The sequence below is a fragment of the Telopea speciosissima genome, chromosome 2 (assembly GCF_018873765.1).
Source record: "Telopea speciosissima isolate NSW1024214 ecotype Mountain lineage chromosome 2, Tspe_v1, whole genome shotgun sequence".
NCBI classification, from domain to species: domain Eukaryota; kingdom Viridiplantae; phylum Streptophyta; class Magnoliopsida; order Proteales; family Proteaceae; genus Telopea; species Telopea speciosissima.
Genome location: NC_057917.1, coordinates 83,447,481 through 83,471,188, shown reverse-complemented (window position 1 = coordinate 83,471,188; position 23,708 = coordinate 83,447,481). Strand labels below are relative to the sequence as shown.

The window sequence follows — 23,708 nt, the reverse complement described above, 5'->3', positions numbered from 1 at the left end:
AGATGTAGGGGGATTTGAGCCAAACTTGGGTGGACCGGGAATGGGCTACTCACCATTAAAGTAGAGATGAAGATGAGGAAACATTATAACTTCTTAAGCCCATTAAGTTGTTTCTCCATTAGTCTTGTAAGATTCCTACGACCTTTAGTCTGTATTCTTTGTTTAATAGACCTTCATTTTGTGGACCTTCTTACAATCTTACCCAAAAGAAAGAAGAAAATTTTGTAGTGCTCCCCACGTTGAAGAGTCGTGGATTTCATTATGTAGGCCAGGTTTGGAGATACAATGGGCCTGAAAAGGGACGAGTTACCAAGGATGGTCTTGTCCTGTGAGTACTTCTTCACAAAGTACACAACCCACTTGATGTATCCATGCCCGGCTAAGTTCCTCAGTCCCTCTAATAAGAAGGGAGAGGGGGGGAGGGGGTTGGACCACCCGGGCAGAGTGTTTGGGTAGGGGTAGGGTGGTCATTGCCCTTCTTGTTAGGAGGATTAGAGAATTGGGCCGGGCAAGAAACTAGAGGGGATAAAGATGCCTGCCCAATCTAGAATGGTAAAAGATTCTCTTCAATTCCAACTTCTCTCTAACCACTCATTCAACAGCGGGAAAGACTTTGACACGTATCCCCAGATGTTGGGATGCATGTCCAAGTCCTTATAGTTGTTTTTTTCTCCCAAAAAAAAAATGACTGCCCCGCTATCCATGAAATATGTCGTCAATGGCATCCTACTTGATGCCCATGTGTGCTCTCTCATTGGCCCGTATGTGGATGTAAGAGATGTGCTAGCTCTCAAACCGAAAACACTTTCCCATGATAAATATAGAATCCACATAAAGTTAAATGGTTTAGTACTCGGGCTTCAAAATTCCCAATACTAAACCCTATTCAACTTGTTGACCATTTAAAAAAAAAAACTTATTCAAGTTGACCGAGTTAAGACAAGACTGAGATTAGTAAATATGGTAATATTGCATTCTTGTATCACCTTAAAACTTGGAACAGTCTCGGCCTCTCGGACAATCCTAAATTTTTCTCACCGGTGGAGTTGAGAAATCTCTTCTACATCGTTGATGTAACGTCATTAAACTCTCACCCCTTATCATACAGGGACGAAAATATACATTTTTTGTGCTAATCTAAAGGTCTCTTCAACTTTAGTTCAGAGAAATTTGGTCCAAAACTCAAAGACGTAGTTTTAAGTATCGATCAATCTATATTGGTATTGGCCAACATTGTTACTGATTCTTGGATATGATGATACGGATCATTGAGTAGGGCATCATTTATTTTGAGGGCAAAACTATCTAATACGGACTGATACCGATATCTAAAACCATACTTAAAGCTGACCCAAAACACGAATAGTAAGAAAAGAACATTAGAGATTGGAGACTCAAAATGTTTTTCGTAGTACTTAAGAATCCCCAATCCACCCAAAGTCACCGAAAAAAAATCTTATATAAATTTGAAATCGGATGGGGTTATCCTAATCACTTTCTAAATTGATTTGATCTTCTAATAAAGAAGATGTAGGGGCAAGTCACATCAGCTGACACAAATGCTGAAACTTGAGAATCCATTTACATTGATCCGATTACGACCACATCTTCCAAAACACTTTTGTCAATTTTGTCAAGATCAGCAACGCAAACCTCAGGCATCTCATTGGCTTCTTCTTCCATGTAAAGGAATATAACAAGTCTCTCTCTCTCTCTCTCTCTCTCTCTCTCTCCATCCAGAGTATAATAAGACATGCACATGCACTGATGATCGTAAGAGAAGTGTACACAGACTTGTAAGTACTACTCCTACTACTAATGCTGTACAATAAATAAAGAAAGAGACAACAGAACATTAGCTTTTCTATATTTGTAAGTTTATCGATCCTTTATTTATAACAAACCTTCAATACTGTTAATGCTCATAAAACATAAAACATAAAACACTGTGTTTGGGTTCAGAAGTTAGACAATTTTCCAGTCTGAGACAGAAGAAGGTTTGGCAAGTCTGGATTCATCTTTCACTTTTTTCATTCCTTATGTATGGCCTTTTAATTATTGTGGCCAAACTAACATGTATGCCATTAACAACACCTCACCAGTCACTCACAGAGAGAAGAAGGTTCAAAGAAAGAGTCCTGCAGAGATCAAATTAATGATCACAGAGGTCATCATCATCCCTGCTTATCATCATAATCATAATGTAACCAGGGATGGAAACAACTGAGATGCCCTACATATATATATATATATGAGGGCAGTTTAGAGAGAGAGAGAGAGAGAAAAAAAAAGGAACTATTAATTAATTGAAGATGAATTGAGTAGTACTATGCAAGTATGCAACTCCTTTCTATATCATACAGATTCCCCCAGTTAAAGATATTCCCCCACCTTGGATCCTCAAGGCCCGGAAATCCTTCCCAATATCCATTTTCTTCTCTAAATTAAAGTTTCTGGGTACATTTAGTAGGACCCATCTCCTCTATGCCTTTAAACAACTCAGATACCAAAAGCAGCTAGCCTTGCTGTTTTTTCCCAAACAGAACTACCCTCACTCAACGTCTCTTTTTCTTCATTCAAAAAAAAAAAGACTTCTCTTTTCTTTAAGGTACAGTCTAAGAGAGAGAGAGAGGTTGTAAAGTGATGGATAGCACAAACATGCTTTAAAATGAAACAATATATGTAGCTTTCCATTTATTTTGTGTGTAGTGTTAAAGTAACGAGGCTCCTCGAATTAACACTACTTATTTCTCTATCCAAATAACATAAAGTGAATCAAAGGGAAAGAGGCCGGGAAAAACAAAAAAGGGGAGAGCGATGGTCTAATCAAAGTGAAAGAAAAGAAAGCGATGGTCACCAAGATAATGTGGCCGGGTATCTATTATTGCAGATAGAGATGCATGGTTGGTACCCAAGTTTAAAAATATAAAATCTCCCCTTTCTTTGTGTTGTTTTTTGATTCACATATAAACAATCTTCTCTTTTGATGCTCCTTATTATTTATGTCACATTTATTAACACAAAATTGAGACCCACATGGCCACGGACTTAACTCCTCTCAGGTTTCCTGTCCGGTCAGGTTCGTAGGTTCCTCTCATAGGGGATCGGAAATGATGACCTCACCCCCTGCCTAAACACACTACTCGGGTGGGATGAGGTCGTCATTTCCGCCCTCCCTATGAGAGGAACCTACGAATCTGACCGGGCAGAGAGCCTGAGAGGAGAAAAATTCACATGGCCACGTATATAGAATAGCCTCATATATATATATATATATGTGGGGACAATAATAGCCACCACCAGCATCACTGAAAGGTTCACATTCATTGATGAAGAAAAAGAAAGTCAACCAGTGTTCATGGATTCTTAAATAACTTACTAAAATAGATATGCACTTCTTTGTTCATGGGATTTCAATATTCCACCCAAGTAATTATAACTTGGTCGATCGATCTTCACGAGACTTCATCTGACACATATATACCACTGTATTAACCAACCTTTCTACTTACTATTTTCTTGTCAAACAGAACCTCACCTCATATATAGCTTCTTCAAGGCAACCAATTAATTACTTTTGTTGTAAATGAAGGACAGACAGAGTTCTGTTTAGCAGTCATGAAGATGCTTTATAAGCACATCAGCAATTTTACAAATCTTTGGGGCCGGCCACCTTTTGGTTTTGATATTACATAAAGTTAATCACTCTGTTAAAACAATGCATTAACGGTTTCTATTAAGCCCATTTACTTTTTCTTTTCTTTTTTTTTCTTCTTTTTCTAATCTTAGCTAGAGTACAATCCTCAATTATAGTTGAAGTTAGGTTATCTTATGGATCTCCTAATTAAGCTATTTAATTAGTTTCAGATTTATTGAGTAATATCACAGTCATGAAGTTGTACAGAGAGATGGGGTATTCATGTAATTTTCACAGTTAGCTTTGTTTGATCAACCTCCTGGTGGCAACTCAACTTTATACAAAGAATGCTTTTACTTTTCCTTTTGAAAGTAAAGATATGAACACAAAAAATGACAAGAGAATTAATAAAAGAAAAGGACGCAGAACAAGTAGTAGAAGAAGGAGGAGAAAGTATAGCAAAGAATTTAGCTGGGAAAGTCCCATATTAACAGCAGGCCAGGACTCTGAGTTCCCTCTCTGTGAGCTCACTGGAACTCTTGGAAATGCTTACTGCTTTGCTTAAACCCTGACAATTAAAGGATTGGGTTCTGTTGAATCACAAAACATTTCAATGGCTGCTCCTCTCCTCAGGTTTGTGTTCCTCTCTTGTTTTCATCTCTTTCTCACTTGCTGCTATTCAGTCTCTGCACATAACTTGTCTCTTCATAGGCAAGCTTCAATCTTGGTTTCACTTAAACAATCTTTCGATGTCTCCACTGCTCTTACTAGCTGGAATGAAACAAACTACATGTCCCTTTGTTCATGGACTGGCATCCAATGCGACACCAAAGATAGATTAGTAGTTTCACTTGATATATCAAATTCTAATCTCTCAGGTGTCATCTCCCCTGTATTCACTGAGCTTCGAAGCCTACTAAACCTTTCAATTGCTGGAAATAGTTTCTCTGGCACGTTTCCACCTGAAATTCATAAGTTAACAAACCTTAGATTTCTCAACATATCCATCAATCAGTTCAATGGAAGCTTCAACTGGAATTTCTCTAGCTTGAAGGAGCTGGAAGTGTTGGATGTCTACAACAACAACTTCTTTGGATCTCTTCCTCTGTGTGTCGTCGAGCTTCCAAAACTCAAGCACTTGGATCTTGGTGGGAATTACTTCTCAGGGAAGATCCCTGTGAGCTATGGAGTTTTGGAGGAGCTCAATTATCTTTCACTTGCAGGGAACAACTTGGACGGTTTTATACCAGGTGAGCTTGGTAATCTCACTAATCTCAAGCAGCTCTATTTGGGTTACTACAACGAGTTCCAAGGTGGAATCCCACCTGAGCTTGGTAAGCTCATAAATCTGGTTCATCTAGACCTTTCGAGCTGTGGCTTGGTTGGTCCGATTCCACCTGAATTGGGTAATGTAAACAAGCTGGACACTCTCTTCTTACAGACGAATCAGCTCACTGGTTCTATTCCACCAGAATTTGGCAACATGAGTAACTTGAAATCTCTTGATCTTTCAAACAATCGACTCACAGGTGAGATCCCAGTTGAGTTTGCAGAGCTGAGGGAGCTTACTTTGTTGCATCTATTCATCAATAAGCTCCATGGGGAGATCCCACATTTCATTGCAGAGCTACCAAAGTTGGAAGTACTGAAGCTCTGGCAGAACAACTTTACAGGGACCATTCCTCCAAAGCTTGGACAGAATGGAAGACTGATAGAGCTTGATCTTTCCTCTAACAAGCTCACTGGTTTGGTCCCTAGCTCTCTCTGCTATGGAGGGAAGCTGAAAATCTTGATTTTGCTCAACAATTTTCTGTTTGGGCCTCTACCCCACGACCTTGGAGAGTGTGTGACACTCTCTAGAGTTCGCTTGGGCCAGAATTATTTGAGTGGTTCAATTCCAGATGGGTTTCTTTACTTGCCAGAGCTGTCACTTATGGAGATGCAGAACAACTATCTATCTGGAAGGTTTCCAGATGAACCGAGCAAGGTGCCTTCGAAACTAGGCCAGTTGAATCTCGAAAACAATCGCCTATCCGGGTCTCTCCCGAAATCCATCGGAAACTTATCAAGCTTGCAGATTCTCTTACTCAGTGGAAATCATTTCACAGGGGACATCCCATCCCAATTGGGTCAGTTAAAGCATGTACTGAAGTTAGATATGAGTAGAAACAATCTCTCTGGTAGAATCCCTCCTGAGATTGGTAACTGTCTCTTACTGACTTATTTAGATTTGAGCCAGAACCAGTTGTCAGGACCAATTCCAGTTCAGATCACACAAGTTCACATACTCAATTATCTCAATGTCTCCTGGAACCGCTTAAATCAGAGCCTTCCGAAGGAAATTGGGGCAATGAAGAGTCTGACCTCAGCAGACTTCTCACACAATGATTTCTCCGGTTGGATTCCTGCAACAGGACAGTTTGCATTCTTCAACTCCACTTCCTTTGTAGGAAATCCTCAGCTCTGTGGATCCTCCTTGAACCCATGCAACTATTCAAATAGTTTACCATTACAGTCTACTGAACAGCACTACAAGTCTCAAGTCCCATGCAAATTCAAACTTATAGTTGCATTGGGCCTAATGGTCTGTTCGTTGGTTTTCGTGATCGTGGCAATCGTCAAGACCCAATCGGTAAGGAGGAGGAATTTGAAGTCATGGAAGCTCACGGCATTCCAGAAGCTGGAATTTGGCAGTGGAGATATCCTAGAATGTTTGAAGGATGACAACATTATTGGGAGAGGAGGAGCTGGCATTGTTTATAGAGGAATAATGCAGAATGGAGAACAAGTTGCAGTTAAAAAACTGTTGGGGATAAGCAAAGGTTCATCCCATGACAATGGGTTCACAGCAGAGATAAAGACACTGGGGAGGATCCGGCATCGGAATATCGTGCGGCTTCTAGCATTCTGTTCGAATAAGGAAACCAATTTGCTTGTGTATGAGTATATGCCTATTGGAAGCTTGGGAGAAGTACTACATGGGAAGAGAGGAGGGTATCTTAAGTGGAATACTAGACTGACAGTTGCACTGGAAGCTGCCAGAGGCTTATGTTACTTGCACCATGACTGCTCTCCATTGATAGTGCACAGGGATGTGAAGTCAAATAACATCTTGCTTGATGCTGAATTCGAAGCCCATGTAGCAGATTTTGGCCTGGCCAAATTCTTGCAAGATACTGGGACTTCAGAATGTATGTCAGCGATAGCTGGTTCTTATGGCTACATTGCACCAGGTACATCTTCCTCTCCTAATGCATATCAATTACAGTTTTTTCAGACATTAATTTGAACAGTAATGGGGTTCCCTTGATAGGTCAGGATTGATAAGGCCTATGTTTCAGGTTAGTGGGTTCAGTTTTTTCAGACATAATTTAAACAGCAATATTGGGGTATACCCATTATAGGTTAGGCATGGTATGGCCTAACCAGGATTTCAGGTTTGTGAGTCATTTAGGATCAGAACCTGCATTCTTTACTTTGAGTCCTTTAATAATTTGAATCGTTGGGGAGATATCAAGGTTGGATGATTCTGTTTCTCAAGTCTGATACTTGAACCCTGTTGATTTAGAATTTTAGTATTCATCTCCCTTTTGGGTGTGAAATCGAAAAAGAGAAAATTTAAATAAAACAGAATATTCCCATGTGTTGGAGGAAGCCTGGACCAAAGTAGTTAGCATAGTTATGTGGAGTCCTCCAAGTAGACAAAGCAGAGGCTCTCTTTTGCTCTTTTTTCCCTTCCTGCCACACCACACAAGACTTAGTGGACTGAGCTTTTGCTTGTCTTGGAAACCATGAACCTCACAGCTCTAACAGGTACCTTTTTTGACCGACACCCACAGTTCTAACTTCTAATTGAGTAAAAAACCAAAGAGGAAACAAGAGATCAAGATTCCAAATCAAATTCCTTGGAGAATAATGATAGGGATTTATTAAGCTTTAGTTTTGCGCTAAGCCCAAGAAAGAAAAAGGCGCATTTGCCCTGAGAAGGTTACTTTCCTGTTTCCCACATTGAATGACAAAGACCCATTTGCCCATCTAACTCAGTTAGTGTTAAAAGGAATTGAAGATCAGTTTTAAGTTTTGGGTTCCATTAAACATTGTCTTTTAATTCCATGCTTTCTTAACAGAGTACGCATACACATTGAAGGTTGATGAGAAGAGTGATGTGTACAGCTTTGGGGTGGTGCTGTTAGAGCTGATAACAGGTCGAAAGCCAGTCGGTGATTTCGGAGAAGAAGGATTAGACATTGTTCAGTGGGTGAGGATAAATACTAATTCAAACAAAGAAGGGGTAGTGAAGATCTTAGATCAGAGACTAAGCAATGTTCCACAAGACGAAGCCATGCAGGTATTCTTTGTAGCAATGCTGTGCGTGCAGGAGTATAGTGTGGAAAGGCCTACTATGAGAGAAGTGGTTCAGATGCTGGCACAAGCCAAGAAACCAAACACATTTCAACCACAGTAACTTCACAATACCAGTTATTACTTACTAGTAAGGGCACAAAGCTGTATATTGTATTATTAATTAATTTCCAAAGCATTAAATCAGGGTTGGTGGGGTTTTTTTTTTCTTTTTTTTCTTTTTCCTATGGCCTTTGGGTTTGGCCCTTTGAGGGTGTTCTGGTCATTTATGTTAAACATGGCCACGTGGACAAGGAGGTGTAATTTTAAAATATTTTTTTTTTTCTGTTGGATTGACTGTATAATTTTGGCATCATTTGGATAGAATGATCCAATGATATGAGTAATGAGTTGCTGCTTGTTTGGTAGTCTACCTAGAGTCTTCCCTTGGGCTACTGAATCCACAGTGTACCTTCTCCTGATTCTGCCCCTGACATGACCATTTGAAAAGGCAAAAGAGGTTCAGCCCTCTGTTGCATGCATGGAAGGGAAGGCTGGTGGCAGTGGATGTGGTTTTGGCTCTTTTGTAAGGCATGGGGTGGTCCATATTTTGAATTTCTTTTTCTTAGCCAAACCAACAACAATTATATTCAATTTGGTTGATAACAAGAGAAATTAGTTATAAGAGAAAATCAAGGGAAAATGAATTTCACATGGGCAAGAGATCTCTACTTGGTCGCATGGTCTCTACACAAGAGTCTAGGTCAATGGGTGAATATGTCTGGGTATCTACCTAGGAGACAGAGGCATCATCTCACGATGCCCTATGAGAGGGTGTAGGAAACACCACCAAGTAGAAATTTTTTTTCCCTAATATTATATATGTATGTCTGTGTACGGATTTCATGTTAATAAATGTAAATGACAAGTGATTATCAATCACAGTATAAAATATTGGAATCGGATCAGAATCAGAATCAGTCAAGTCCAATATCAAATCATATTGATTAGAATTAATTGATCTAAAAAGGGTTTTAAAGGTTCAGGCTGATTCTATTTCCGATTCTACTTATTTGAACCCTTGTATCGATATAACCATAGGAAAATAGGAACAATATTATCGAAACGGAAGGGGCCTTTACATATTTTGGCTAGTAGTTATCGTATTGAATATTAAAGTCATTTTATCAAAAATCAATAAATGTAAAAAATTGTAATAGTTTTGAAGATAATGGTTGTTGGGTTTACCTCTTCTCTTCTATGGAGTGTGGTGTGCTAATAATTTGATCATTAATTCTAGTTGTTAGATAGGTGGGAAACCCTTTAGAGGTATTCACAGATATGTCACATGTTAAATTTAGTCAATTCTAAGTCCTAGGAAGGAAGATGGAATAATAACACAGTAACGAACCAAGTTGGATACTTGAAAATTCATGTTTAAGTTAATTAATGGTTTCCTTGTTTAAGTATCTAAAACATGAACGAGTTCCAGGTAATATTCGGGGTTTAAAAAAAACTCTAAACCATAATATGTAAAATGTTAGGTACCTAAGCGTGCTCCTCCATTGACCTAGATGCTTGTGTATAGACCATGCCACCAAGTAGAGATCTTTTGTCATATAATTTATCATAATAAAATCATGTGACTTATTAAAATTTTATACCAAAACAAACGAAGCCATACCGTAATTAAGAGAGCTGAAGATAAAAATAGGTACCTTATCCATAATTTATGTTTTTTTCAAGGTATTACCACGGTTTTAGAAATTGGTATCAGTCATGATTGATATTGATATTGATATGAATCGGTTGATTCAACGTAGTTTTTTTTTTTTTTTTTTTTTTGGGTAAATTACATGTCACCCCTGGTTTTCAAACGAAACTCAGATCACCCCCTAGTTTTTGAAAAAACTCAAATCACCCCCTAGTTTAAACCCCAATATGACAAATTAGCCCAAATCGTTAGTATTATGCTATTAAGTGATGATGTCAACCAGTTAAATAAATTTAAATCCCTAAACTACCCTTGACCAATGTTGAAGATGAAGGAAGGGTGATATTATAAATTTAATTCTAATGTTTTAATACAAGGGTAAAATAGTCTTTTCACACCAATAACTAATAACAAAGTAACACCAATGAGTTTTTTCAAAAACTAGGAGGTGATCAGAGTTTCGTTTGAAAACTAAGCGATGACGTGTAATTTATTTATTATTAAATTTTTTTTATGAAAAATGGTGTTGCTAACATGCACTATTCGGTCCTATAGCACAGTGCAGGGCCACCCGCCCCCAGTAGAATTCAGCGATGGCATTCAACGGTCCATCCAAAGACCAGAGTCAAAAAACTGAGTCTCAAGCCCTCAGGAAGCTCCAGAATTCATAATGGAAGTGAAAACTTGAAAGGAGAGAGAGAGAGAGAGAGAGCAGTCGCTCCTGTCTAAGGCACACACACTCAGAGAGAGAGAGAGAGAGAGAGAGAGAGAGATAGATGGAGGGTAGTAATGCCGCTGGAGGTGCACCAGTTGCAGCAACAGCACCGCCTGTGCATCCAGCAATTGCGCCACTGTCATTTTTGCTGGGGAGATGGAAGGGAGAAGGCGAAGGGGGTTTCCCCACCATCAACTCCTTCAAGTATGGGGAAGAACTCAACTTCTCTCACACTGGAAAGGTACTCCAAATGAAACCTTTTTTGAAAAAAAAAATAAAAATAAAAAAGGAAAAACAGGGACAAAATTCCCACTTTGTAAAATCTGGATTATCTGAATTTGAAACAACAGAACTCTCATTGCATTTAATAGAATTTCACATGGTTTATTAATTTTCATTTGCTTGGTGTTGGCGAGAGAAGCCGGTGATAGCGTATACACAGAGGACTTGGAAATTGGCCTCTGGAGAGCCTATGCACGCAGAGAGTGGTTACTGGCGTCCGAAACCTAATGGGTCCATTGAAGTTGTAATTGCTCAAAGCACTGGTATCGTCGAAGTTCAGGTACTTTGATTCATTTTATATCACACCATTATCAAAAAAATATAAACTTGTGATAATTGAATCATTGGTATTCACAAAGGACCGAGTATATGGCTGTAATTGCCTTAAAACACGCTTTTTTCATATGCTTAAATGTCCTTTTCTTGATCTATGAACCCACTCACTTTTTCAAGTTTTTTCCCTATTCTTTCTTTATTTGTTTCATGAAAATGGATGCAAATTCATTTCGACATGTTTCTTGTCACTTGTGATCTGCAACGGGCTTCGCCTATATGGCTCAGCTGGACTTTTCTTTTCTCCCCCCTCCACCCCACTCTTCTGATAAGTAACATTTATTGGTAATGGAAAAGAATTAGGGGAAGGAACCTATTTCTTTAATTTGATCGCCTTTATGAAGATATGGGCCCTGAGTCCCTGACTGTGTACCCTAAAGGCTTCTGGCTGATAGTTCTAACCAACAAGCTGTTACCAACCTTAAGATGGGTGGTAACCTCTTCACCTATACCAGTTAATGCAATGGCCATCGTGCCACAATTTTTATTATTTCGTTTGTGGTGAGGCATTCATGATCATCTCTGCAATGTTAAGTGTAAAAGATCCAACTTGTTGGTCAAGTTCTATAAGGCTCCTGCCACATCAAGGGTGATCATGAGTCTTCTTTGATGTTTTGATTCTGTATCTGTTATTAAAACATTAGGTTTAAAACAAAAACTGACAAATCAAAATAAACAATCTATATTTTAGAAGCAATGAAATCAGTGGTTTCTAGAAAGTGAATTAGGTTAGTTTTTGAAAAATGAAGACTGATTTTGGAGGCACTAGTTTTAGAGTTTCAGGAATCAGAAGGTTAAAGTGAAATTCCAAGGTGTATGCACGATTTAATTGAGAGAAATATGGTTTTCCATTTTGAGGTTTATGTGATTAGGGCATACGCATGGTTAAGATCAGCTTAAAAGAGAAAGAGATACGAAGAAAACGAGGAGTGATTGGAATTGAGAAGTATAAATAAGGTTCCAGTTCAAGAACTAGGAACAAAAGAACAAGTTGACCTTAGAGGCTAGCGTTTATAGAACTCAAGAATCTAGAGAAACAGATTTGGACTAATTGATTTACCCAAGTTAGCTAGAAGCACATGCACATTCCTTCTTGAATTAAGAAACAGCATCACACAGATTTCTTAACCAGGCAAACCAATGAAACAATTCCAATTATGTAAAATCTTAAGGAAAGCTATACTCAGCTTTGTTCTGTTCAATTACACTGTAGCAGTCCATTTTCTGTAGACAATATGGATCACTCCACCAGTATAACCCTTTCCCTAGCCCTAATTCATTTTAGAAAGAGACTGCACTCTTTGGTTGCTGAAGGAAAAGAGACAAATACCTTGAAATATGTAGGTTTATCACTTATATAAGGTAGAAAAATATAGAAATTAAAGGGGGTAAAATTGAGAATTAGAAGCATATATGGGAAGAATTAAAAAAGAAAGAAATTTATAACACATGTATGACATGATCATCAGGTTTTGGATTTCGGTGCTTTGGCACACAAGGCAAGTAGTCACGTAGGATCTCAAATCGCCTAGGCGAAGCCTTGGGAACTATGTCTCTGAGAAAATTTCAGCAAATAGATTTTATTGTTATGTTCAAAGAAGATTTTTGTAAAGAAAAACAAAGATTCAACATCATCGAATAGAGAAAACCAGCATGGAAACATTTGGGGTTAAGGGATAGGTTTGGAATCATATACAGTGAAGTGCTTTAAGATCTATGAAGGGTGAAAACATTTGTCCAATCTAGTAGCCCAGCATGTATATTTGCTTCTTCCCCTTGTTTCTTCAAGGGTTTAAATTCTTCAAACAACAATTGACCTTTTAAAACAATTTTCAAAGCATTATTCTCGCACATGATGAATTTGGAATGAGGCTGAAAATCAACACATGACAAAGTGATGATGTGGCCAACACGTCCACAAAGTTTGAATGCTACTCACCATGCAATGTGGCAGATATAGCTTAAACTCTGTGGATGTGTCTCCATGTCATCATCTAGTTGTCGATTTTCAGTTAAAACTGCAATCACCAAGTGTCAAAATAATGCTTACCGTTGAAGAAGCTTCAGTAAGCGTCCTATACATGGTGGGGCATATTGTTGAGATGCAGCTTAATATGACATGTAGCCTATCTGAGGTTTCTTCATCTATCCAAGACTCACAGCATCCCTAAACATGGTAGAAATAGCTGATGGATCCAGAGAGCTTTCCGGCACTAATAATGTCAGTTCACCTACTAGGAGTTAAAGAGAGTATTTCCATTTAGAGAAAGAATAACAAAAAAATAAAAAAGAGTAAAACACTATTGATGAATTCAGAAGGTCAAATTAATCAAAGGCAAATCAAATTAACAGGCAAACATTAAAGCAAGAAACCGACATGAAAATGAACCAAGATAATCCAACAGCTAAACTTAAATTAATTTGTTATTTTAACTATGCTCCTCAATTAATTATCCACACATCACAATTCAGCAATAGCATCAGCTGAGTTGACTAGGTACTTAAATACTTAGTAATGTTGCATTAATAGATAGGGTATATAAAGCAACTGGTATTTGATTATCTGTGGACGTAGTTTAATTGCTTTTGTGTGATGAAATTATTGAGAGAGGGGGAAGAATAGGCAGAATGAAATACTTATCAGAAAAATGAACAAAACCAAATAAAGCAAAAACTGTACCACTATAACGCACTTGCCCCCTCCCCCATTAAAACATATACCCTTTGACATGACATGCTTTTCTGGACTCGCAAATGACCCCACCCAATATGATAGCATCGATCCCCATAGGTCCGTATTTTCTTGGACAAATATTCTCCCCAAACAGTTGTTTAAGTATTCTGGTTATACAATATCACTGAACAAAGATATTAACAGTCTAGGGGAATGGGAAATGGAGAATCTATTACTTACCTAGTAACCTTTCTGTTGTTTGTTCGAGTTTAAATATGAAGAGATAAATTAGGTCCTCTTATAATCAAATATTACACAATAATTTGTTATAGTTAACGATATTTTGAAGAACCAAGATGGTTTTTTAATTCATAACCACAACTGCCTCTAACCTAATAATCTCTTATGATTAAAGAAAACAAAATTACTTCCACTCGCCTTTGGTTGGACCATTGGCACCCCCATGGGGATTTTCATCCACTTAATCGGTGACAAGAGCCAGATACAGTTCGGGCTATGATAGGTTGGCCATGGTCTCAGACATCCTTCTTCATGATGGCTGAGCCGGCACGCTCTCTCTCTTTCTCTCTCTCTCCCCCCCCCCCCCCTTGATTGCCATATGGGACGCTATTCCAGCAATCATCAGAAGGCCCAGAGGAAGTGGCGATATTGTTATTTGGTTTGCTTCCTCCACTTGTCTCTTCAGTTCCAAGTCCGCTTGGGACCTCATCAGGGCTCGGGGTCCTATGATCCCTTGGTGCAAGCTGGTTTGGTTCAAGAGCCACATCCCCTGCCACAGCTTTACTGTCTGGAGGCCCCTCACTGTTCCCTCCCAACACAGACTTAAGGATCTTGCCCTTTTGTAGAGAATGGAATTGGGTGTACATGTCCTTGCTGGTAATTCCAGTTGTGACAGTGGGTAAGCTTGCCTCTGGTGCTGCTAGTTACCATTTATCTGTTTGGAGCGTAACCTCGGAACATGGACCTCCAAATCCAGTTCATTCCGGCAGATTTGGGGCACCATCACTTTTGATGTTAGAAGCAAGTTATCCGTGGTCTCCTCCCGGTGCATCGCCTCCCCTAGGAATAGGTTTATAGTTGATTCCTGGCGTCTCCCCTTATCTCTATATCTGCCCCATGCCGCTCCTAGTTGAGGGCAGGGCTTAGCTTTGTTGTTTTCTTCCTTTTCCCCCTCTTATTGGGGAGTCCCTGTATTTCCCTCTCTTTGGTAATAAATTTTTTATTCACCCAAAAAGAGTACTTCCACTATGACTATTAACTACAAAAGGGCCTACTTTCTCTTAAAAAAAATATAACAAATGGTCCTTCTGTTTGGAAATATATTTTGCATGAGTGGTCAAACCTGACGGAATCTGATGATTGAGCCTTGTTATAATCAATCTGTATTATTTCTCTTTTGCAGAAAGGCACATATGATACTGGAAATAAAATTGTGAAGCTCCAAAGTGAACTTGTGGGTAATGCATCAAAGGTAATTTACATTTGGCATAGCGTATATTGTTGCATGCTTTGATCTTACTGCCTTAGTAATGTCACGGATGCTTTGAATGCCTCATATATGCATATTGGTGGTACTTGATACATATGTGGTAAAGGGTTCACTTGCTATCTTTCTTCTTTTTTTTTTTTTTTGGAAGGGGGTGGCAATTGGGTGGGTGGAAGATTGAGGGTTTTTCCTTTGTAGTCCTTGTATTGATTTATTGCTTCTGTAAGTCTAAGCGTCAAGGTTGCATGTATGCCAATTAGTTAAGTGAAATTGCTGCATGCTGCTTGATTTGGCTTGACTCTTTCTGGTGTTGGCTTCTTCAGTCTACTCCATTTTTTCAATGCTTGCAATATAAATATTATACAATTCATATAAGGTAGTAAAGAAGTCAGGTTTGGATGAAAAAAATGGAATTTATGGAGGAGATTGTAACGAAGAAGAGAGCTGGTCTTCCACTCAGTAGAAACAGCTGTTGGAGAGGGTTGTTGATAAGACCATGAAGATGAGGAATTTGCTATGACCTCCTTCATCGGTGTCTTTCTTTTTTGAAAAAGGAAAAGGAAAAAAATAAAAAGATTGCCTTCACTAGTTTTTTGGTTGCACCAAGAAAATCAAGAGAAAACATATGACAAGTCATAATTGTTGTTTGGTTGTCCAAGGATTGTTTAATTATTCTCCACCTTGCCAGAGAGAGAGGAGATGTCAGGTGTGATCAACTTTCTCTCTGTTTTTCCTTATGTAATAGGTGAGACACAAAACCAGGGATAACCTTCCCCAAAGGCATCCCCCCCCCCCCCCCCACCCAAATGTTCTCCCACTTTTGCAACCAACTGATCACATCTCCCATTGTTCTCTCAATTTTCCCTCCCCATATCACAAGGGGAAGCGACCAAACGCAGCCTTTGACAAGGAAGAAGCTCCTCTATTCTTGGAAAATGAGAAAAGAGCAAAAGAATCAGTACAGGCATGGACAATCACTCCCAAGAAGGGAATTGCTAAACTTTTTGAGTAACAATCAACTATGATTCAAGCAGTAGTAACAGAATGAATTGGAGAGGTACAATGAAACTGCACATAACGATGTGGGAAGTTAGGGACATGTACTTGAGGAATAAGAGGGAGGATGTTAAAGCTGCTCCAAGCTAAATGCATTTATGGTACTGTTACTGGAAATGACTTAAAAGTCATTACTCTGTAATGTAGATCAAAGCATGAAGAAAAGGGTAAAAAACACTGTTCACTAAATTAATATTCATGAGAACAGTAATTTTTAGGGAAACTTACACTGCCACCCCCTGAGTTTTGTATTAAATATAGTGACCCCCTGTGTTTCTAAATTATACAGCCGCACCCCCTGAGTTTAGGTTTGTTGTTACAGTCAGCCCCACTCCATTAGTTAACTGTTACAGTGTTGGTTAAGTTTGCCTTCAAATGACTAATATACCCCTTATAGGGTGTGAGCTTATCATTTTGCCCATAGGGCATCCCTTACGGATTTGCAGCAATGCTCCCAAACAAGAGAAGAGGGAGGTGGGGTTCGCAGGGGACCAATCAACAATTGTGTCTAAAATCTCATCTGACTGCGATCCTCCCAAACCAGAGAAGAGGGGGTGGGGTTCACTGGAGATTGCGAGGACGACTGGCAATCAGAGGAGCTGCCATTCTCCGATGAAGCTAGACCTGGATCTTCCATCCATATTTGAGAAGCTGGAGAGGAAAAATGAGAATCGATGGAATCAAGTGGAACCTAAAACCAGAAACAATGAGAAAGAAAATAGGATTGGAGAGAGATTTGATTGGGTTAGGTTTTTTGGCAGGAATGAAGAAAAATTGAAAAGAGGGTTTCAGTCGGTGGTGCTTGGTCTTGCAGGAAGGATTTCACTTCTGATTTTCTTAATCGATTGGGTAAGATTTTTTTGGCAGGAATGAAGAAAAATGAAAAGCGGGTTTCAGTCAGTGGTGCTCAGTCTTGTAGGAAGGGGTTTCACTTCAGATTTTCTTTCGTTTTTGGTTTGGATCAATTTCTGTCACGGTTTGATGGAGACAATCGTTTGCTGTTGCTTGAAGGTTTTTGGTTTATGATCAGTTTGAATAGGGTTATGGTTTTTTTGGACATACGAAGCTCTGTTCTCTCCTCCTCAGGACTCTGCACTGATCTCCTTTTTAATGGATGGCCGGCCAAGCCATCCTTGAAAGCTTAGATATTCTCTGGTTCTTCTCTAATATCTTCACCTCATCACCACCACCACTTTCCTTCTCGTCCTGTGGAGATGGAAATACCGATGAACCACAACTCAAAGACCCTCCAAGAACAGAACAACCCAAACCCAGAAGTCCAATCCTTTTGAAACAGCCAATTCTGTCTCCAAATTCTGAGATTCTGGTTGAGACAAGCTCAAAATCCAAGGACTTCAGTCCCGAAACCCAAATGCGGATCATGAAATCCCTTGTAGTGGAAGGGTTTCAAAGCTCTCCGGTGTCATCACCATGGAGGGGAAGCAAATCTAGAAAAGAGAAGAAATGCTGCGATCCCAGTATGAAAAGAAGGAAGAATCACAGATTGCAGGAAGTCATTGAACTAGGTTTCAGTCACAGAGAGGTCTTAGTCCTTCCTGGGTTTGAGAGGATGGAGAAACATGCGGATTTCAAGAGTTTGAATGCCTCTATCACATGAAGATGCCTCCATTAAGTGATGGAACAGCCATGAAAAAGCATCTCCAAGTCATGGGCTTATGCAGTTGCATGCACTGTCAAATAAAAGTTCATGATAGACTTTTCCTATCAGAGTAAATAACAGAGTTTTTTAGGGTTTCTTCTATTCTTCTTCTTTTTTTTTTTAGGATTTTTCTTCTAGCTGGACTGCTGGAGTGCAAGGGTGGGAGTTATATTTGTGAGGAATCTAGAGTATTTTAGTCTTTAACTAACTGGTGTTCTGTAACTCTGTATTTATGGAGATAACTGAAACCGTGAATGTCAAGAAGTTGAGAGATTTAAAAAAAAAAAAGGCTTTTGGTTTATGTTCTTAGAAGAGTGTAAAGTTAGCATTTTACATTGTATTATTTAACAGTTTTTGGTTAGTGATATTAGATGAGGGCAAAGTTGGTATTTTACATTGTATTATTTAACACCGTCCATTCAGGGGGTGCAGCTGTATAATTTAGAAACATAGGGGGTCGCTCTGTATTTAAGACAAACCTCAAGGGGTTGCAGTGTAATTTTCCCTAATTTTTATTATTAGATTTTTATTTAGTTTCCTATTTATGTTTGAGTTGTAATCCTAATTGGGAATCCTAGTTAGATTCTAGTTTCTATTTCTGTCTCAGCCATTGCCTATATATATATATATATATATATATATATGTAGAGTTGAGTAGGACAGATTTGAGTTAATAAAATTAGAGTTGCTTTGCTTTAACAAGTGATTGTCCTGTGAGAGGTAGGGTGAGAGACCCACTTCATTATTTCCCCTTCCATCATTCTAATTGATCCCCGATTCCCTATCAGCATGTATAGGTTTCCAATCATCTGACTTTTCATGATACCAACTTGTAGAAACTGAAACCTATCAGCGATGCAAAAAACACAATAAACAGAAAGAAGAAACAATCACACAACCACAAAGAAAGGATTTATGTGGTTCGTCGAGGTGTCTACGTCCACGGAGAGATGAGAGTTGTTTCACTTGTAATGGAGAAAGGGTTGCACCCTCTCTTCCTCACGCTTCTCTGTATTTATATAGAAATTCTCGTAACCCTAATGACCCTCCATTGCAACAATTTATAACAAAGACAGACAAATTCCCTAATTACCCCTATAGTGAAACAAAGAGATACCAAGGTGGGCCAACTCCTCCGAGCCTCAATCCCTATAGGCTTTTAACCGCCCTTCGGAGGCAGCTCACAACCCAATCTACAGAATACAAGATATCAACCCTCAAACAGGCATCACATATTAGATTGTATTTTTATAGAGGGATAGCTGATTTGAGGATTAGAGTGGGTATCCTGTAATATTGTACAGATTTGGTTAAAAAAGGCATGTCATTTTGAATGGAGTGTTGTGGAGGAGGTAGTGAAGTCTATGTGATTGGCAAAATTCTTAATTTTGATGAATGGGTCTTCAAAAGGATACTTTCAAGATTATTGTGATCTTCACCAAGGATACACCTCCTCTCCCTTCATATCGGTGGCATAGATACTGAGTAATTAAGTGTGGATTTTATGATTAGAGAGTATTTGAAGGCTTTAGAGTGAGTGAAGAGGTGTTACGATCTTAGACTGATAATATGTAGACAAAACTTTATCTTTTTTTGCTCCCCTCCCCTACTCTGGATATGGATCAACTATTGATGCAGGCAAAGGTCAGGAAACACGACATAAGCCAGTGGATAATAGGCCAAAAGGGAATGGAGAAAACCCCAAACTGTATGTACACGGAAGGATATAGGGACAAATTAAAATAAATCAACCAAATGGATTAATTTGAAATGTGAACTGTGGATCTATTACACCCTACTAACCATGCGATTAGAGAAAACATATTTCTCTGTGATTTCAAAGGGTGAAATTAGAGTCAATTTTCAAGCTTGTACAATAACGGATATGAGGTGAGAATCAAACCAGCTACTTAATTAAAGAAAGTTGAATCCATTGATAAAAAATAAATTGCACAAAAAAGAAATTGAATTTCAAAACTGAACCAAAATTAAACATACAAACCAGTCCTACCAATCTGACTGTTGTTGTAAATAGCAGAGCATACTTCATGAAGAAATGAATACAAAAGCACTATAGCAGCAAAGTTAGAAAGCAAATGCAAAAGCAGCAGTGAATAACATATAACTCACCAGGCTGTGGCCATGAGATTGCCTCGATCTCTAACTCTATTCAAGTCAGTTACCAGCCAAATTAATGTATTACAGCCCTATTTGTTACCTATAAGCACACCATCAAAACACCCAGATGCTTTTTCTTTTTGATTATTTGAAAATCTAAATTGACTCAATAACTGACTCTCTCTCATGCTCAATAACAGACTCTTAAGTAGCCTAACAAAAGAAAATTAATTCTAAAGACTCTAGATGACTTGACTGACTGATAGTCTGATGGGCTCCACAAACAACTCAACTCAGCCTTATCCCAACTAAATGGGGTCGGCTACATGGATCTTTTTTCTCCAATCAGCTTTATTCAAAGTCATACTTGTTACTAGTCCTAAACTTTGCACGTCTTTCCTCACCTCTTCTCCGAGAGTCATTTTAGGCCTACTCCTGGTTCTTTCAGCTCCTTTAATCTGAATCAAATCACCCCTCCATACTAGAGCATTCAAAGGGCCCCAGTTGGACATGTCCATGTCAGCTTAAACAACTTCTTGCAACTTTATCATGTATCAGAGCTACTCCTAAATTTGCTCTAATTTGTCCATTTTTTTCCTTTTTCTTTTTCTAGTTTTATCACTCATCCATCCCAACATCCTTATTTCAGCGACACTAAGTTTGTTTATATGTTGTTTATATGATGTTGCACAATGAATTAGCATAGGGTGGATGAAGTGGAGGGGTGCGTCTAGAGTATTGTGTGATCGACGTATTCCTTTTAAACTCAAGAAAAACTTAACGAACAGTTATACGATCAGCTATGATGTATGGTGCGGAATTTTGGGCAGGTAAGAAACATCATATACATAAACTCAGAGTAGCTGAGATGAGGATGTTGAGATGGATGTGTGGTAAAACTAGGAAGGATAAAATAAAGAATGAACAATGTAGAGCTGATTTGGGAGTAGCTCCGATACATGATGTGGTGCGAGAATGTTGTTTGAGGTGGCATGGTCATGTACAACAAAGGCTTTTAGATGCTCCAGTACGGAGGAGTGCTTTGATTCAAATTGAAGGAGCTAAAAGATCCAAGGGTAGATCTAAAATGATTTTGGAAGTAGTGGGAAAAGACATGCATAGCTTAGGCCTTATATCAAGTATGGCTATGATTTGAGCTGATTCGAAAGTAAGGATCCATGTAGCCGACCCGGTTGAGTTGAGTTGCTCTTCAAATTCTGATAACATATCAGCTATTGGTTTAGAAACAAAGGAGTAATTCATTTTAGCTCTGAGACCAAATTGATTTAAGCAAGGGTCAAGAAACCCCAGGACAAAAGGGAGTCAATGGAGAAAAGCCCCCCAAAACAATATACACTGAGAAGTTAAAATCAACCAACACAAATTGGATTGATCTCAAATTTGAACCATGGGTCTGTAACAGCCTAACAGACTAGTGGCTTATACCAAATACGATTTCTTTCTTATTTTAAGAGGTGCTTTTAAAGAGAGATCAATTCTAATCAGTTTTCAAGCTTGCACAATAACATATAGAATCAAACCAGTGATTAAAAAGAAAAAACATAACAATTGGTTAACAAATAAATTGTAAGCGTTGTAATTGATATATAATCAAACCATCATGGCACTTAGTGGACCTACTGTAGAAAACTTTTGTTTGTACCACTATTCAGGTGACTAATTCTTACCAACTACTGTCACTCTCAAAACATGGGCCTTGGTTGTTTATCGCTCAGCATGTCATTGGGTAACTCTTTACTCTTGAGGACATTTCCCTTTTCATAATTTCAAATTAACAATGGCCCAAGTGTATTGTTCCATAAGTCTTAGCCAGATGGTCAGACCATATGTCTTTCAACTTGCAATAGCCCTGATTTTTTTTATTATATCATTGTCCTCAGATGGTTCAAACATGTTTTAGTGAAGAGTTTAGGTTGAATCTCCTATGATCAACGGCACCCTCCAACTGAAGTAATAGTTATTTCATTCCTTGCTCCAAAACAATAGTAATAAATTGACATCAGAGATTCAAACCATTATTTAATGTTTTGGAAAGGCTCCAGACTCCAGTTGTGTTCATGGCAGAGGTAGCTTGTCTCGCTTGGTAAATATACATCAGAGTGTTAATAGGTGGGACTCTTCTGATGGTACGTTTGAACTCCTTGTTGCACAATAGTAGTAGTAGCTTTACAGGTCTCTTCGGTGAAGCTTACAGTACTGATCATTGTCTCCTATTTTGTAAATGCATATGGACTATAGGAAATTAAATCAATTAATGTTGATATGAATCAGTGGTGAATACTGGGAGTAACCGTCCTTTCATTTTTTTGGGCAGGTGAGAGAGATTACTCGAGTTTTTGAGGTGGCTGACAGCAATTTATCTTATGTAGTTCAGATGGCTACTAATTTGAACAATCTTCAGCCGCATCTGAAGGCCCTGCTGAAGAAGGTCTGATAGAGATATCTCCAAGATGGGCAAATGGAAACTTGATTAAGCATTCCTAAACCCCAAAATAAAGGCTAGTGTCAAATTTTACTTTATAAGAAAAGGCAATGTGGTTTAGTATTATTGAGGAGTACAGTGAGTGAAACATATAGACGATTGAGCGGTGGATAAAACTATAAAGAAAGACAACATGGCTATAAATTTGATTCTATTGACATACATAATATGAACAGAGCAGAAAACCTGGTGCATTGCTGCCCTTGTTGCACCCACCCATGCTTCAGATCTCTTGGGGTGGGATGGAATTGTATTACAGTACTTTTAACCTGATGGTCTAGAAGTTGTGTTAGAATAACATAAGCTCAGAAGGAAGAAACTGAGCAAAGACTATTGAAGAACGATGACCAGTCTTTTAAAAGCTGCCGTACAAAGCACGGATTCAAAAATCAGAGTTGAATCGATCATGCCGATTTGAATCAGCCAATCCGTATCCGATACCCATGGTTAGGGCAGATTTTGGTCAATTCGGGCCAATTCTTAACCGTTTCTAGCTGATACCAAAGTGGAATCAGATCGGCTGGATCTGGTTCAGTTCCAATTCCCTTTTTTATAACCTTGGTACAAAGGGACCCGCCTCTCAGGCCTAATATCATGAGAAAGGAAAAGGATTCTTATGGTGTTTAGGTCAGTACTGAGTACAACCCTGAACTGCTAGGTACCAAAATGAGCAATTTGTTGGCGGTTCTGCCAAGTATTAAGAAGGTAATGATTGCTAGAGCATAACTGGCTACATGGAAGAAGGCAGAGAGGTTCATAACATTGATGCATAGGTTCAAAGAAAACTGGAAGAACTCAAAACATATTCAGCAGAAAGATCTGTTGGTAGCCACACCTAGCAAATTGTGAAAAAGAAGCTCTAACAGAGCTTGTAGAGTTGCTTCGAGCAACAGGAACTCTACAGGAAGCAATGATCCTAGATTCAATGGTTACAGTGTCGAGATCAAAAGACTAGGATAGGCAGAAATGCTTCTGTACGCTCTCATTACAGAGAATGCTCCCCCTATATAAATATAGGGAAGCAGTTTTCTGTCCGGGAGTGTGGCCTATGCCAGCACTCCCATGTGTCTATCTCTCTCCTCCTTAAGACAAGGGGGCAGATGTGTCTTTTCACATGGGGAGGAAAGAGATAGACTCATGGGAGTGCTGGCGTAGGCCACACTCTCGG

The 23,708-nt window shown here is 38.8% G+C and overlaps 2 protein-coding genes across 4 annotated transcripts; both read left to right on the top strand.

Moving 5' to 3' along the window:
• The first annotated feature begins 2,617 nt into the window (after nucleotides 1–2,617).
• Nucleotides 2,618–22,562, top strand: LOC122651255 (UPF0678 fatty acid-binding protein-like protein At1g79260). Of its 3 annotated transcripts, XM_043844560.1 has the most exons (6): nucleotides 10,388–10,404; nucleotides 10,435–10,648; nucleotides 10,829–10,969; nucleotides 15,120–15,188; nucleotides 22,373–22,496; nucleotides 22,528–22,562. In XM_043844560.1, exons 2-5 carry the CDS (start codon nucleotides 10,469–10,471, stop codon nucleotides 22,490–22,492), a joined length of 510 nt encoding a protein of 169 aa, XP_043700495.1. In that variant the 5' UTR covers nucleotides 10,388–10,404; nucleotides 10,435–10,468; the 3' UTR covers nucleotides 22,493–22,496; nucleotides 22,528–22,562. The 3 variants fall into 3 exon arrangements, with proteins under 3 accessions (XP_043700494.1, XP_043700495.1, XP_043700493.1); XM_043844559.1 differs by lacking the exon at nucleotides 10,388–10,404 and adding an exon at nucleotides 2,618–2,632 and having other exon boundaries at nucleotides 10,437–10,648; nucleotides 22,373–22,555; XM_043844558.1 differs by having other exon boundaries at nucleotides 22,373–22,555.
• On the top strand, nucleotides 4,221–8,183 carry LOC122651253 (leucine-rich repeat receptor-like serine/threonine-protein kinase BAM3). The gene is made up of 2 exons (XM_043844556.1): nucleotides 4,221–6,870; nucleotides 7,765–8,183. The coding sequence occupies exons 1-2, from the start codon at nucleotides 4,251–4,253 to the stop codon at nucleotides 8,100–8,102; spliced, it is 2,958 nt and encodes a 985-aa protein (XP_043700491.1). The 5' UTR covers nucleotides 4,221–4,250; the 3' UTR covers nucleotides 8,103–8,183.
• Nucleotides 22,563–23,708: the final 1,146 nt, after the last annotated feature.

Coding starts and splice junctions, on each gene's coding strand:
- LOC122651255 (XM_043844560.1), top strand. CDS start 10,469: ATGGAGGGTAGTAATGCCGCTGGAGGTGCACCAGTTGCAGCAACAGCA. Junction 10,649..10,828: donor ACTTCTCTCACACTGGAAAG/GTACTCCAAATG, acceptor TGGCGAGAGAAG/CCGGTGATAGCGTATACACA. Junction 15,189..22,372: donor TTGTGGGTAATGCATCAAAG/GTAATTTACATT, acceptor TTTTTTGGGCAG/GTGAGAGAGATTACTCGAGT.
- LOC122651253 (XM_043844556.1), top strand. CDS start 4,251: ATGGCTGCTCCTCTCCTCAGGTTTGTGTTCCTCTCTTGTTTTCATCTC. Junction 6,871..7,764: donor TTATGGCTACATTGCACCAG/GTACATCTTCCT, acceptor CTTTCTTAACAG/AGTACGCATACACATTGAAG.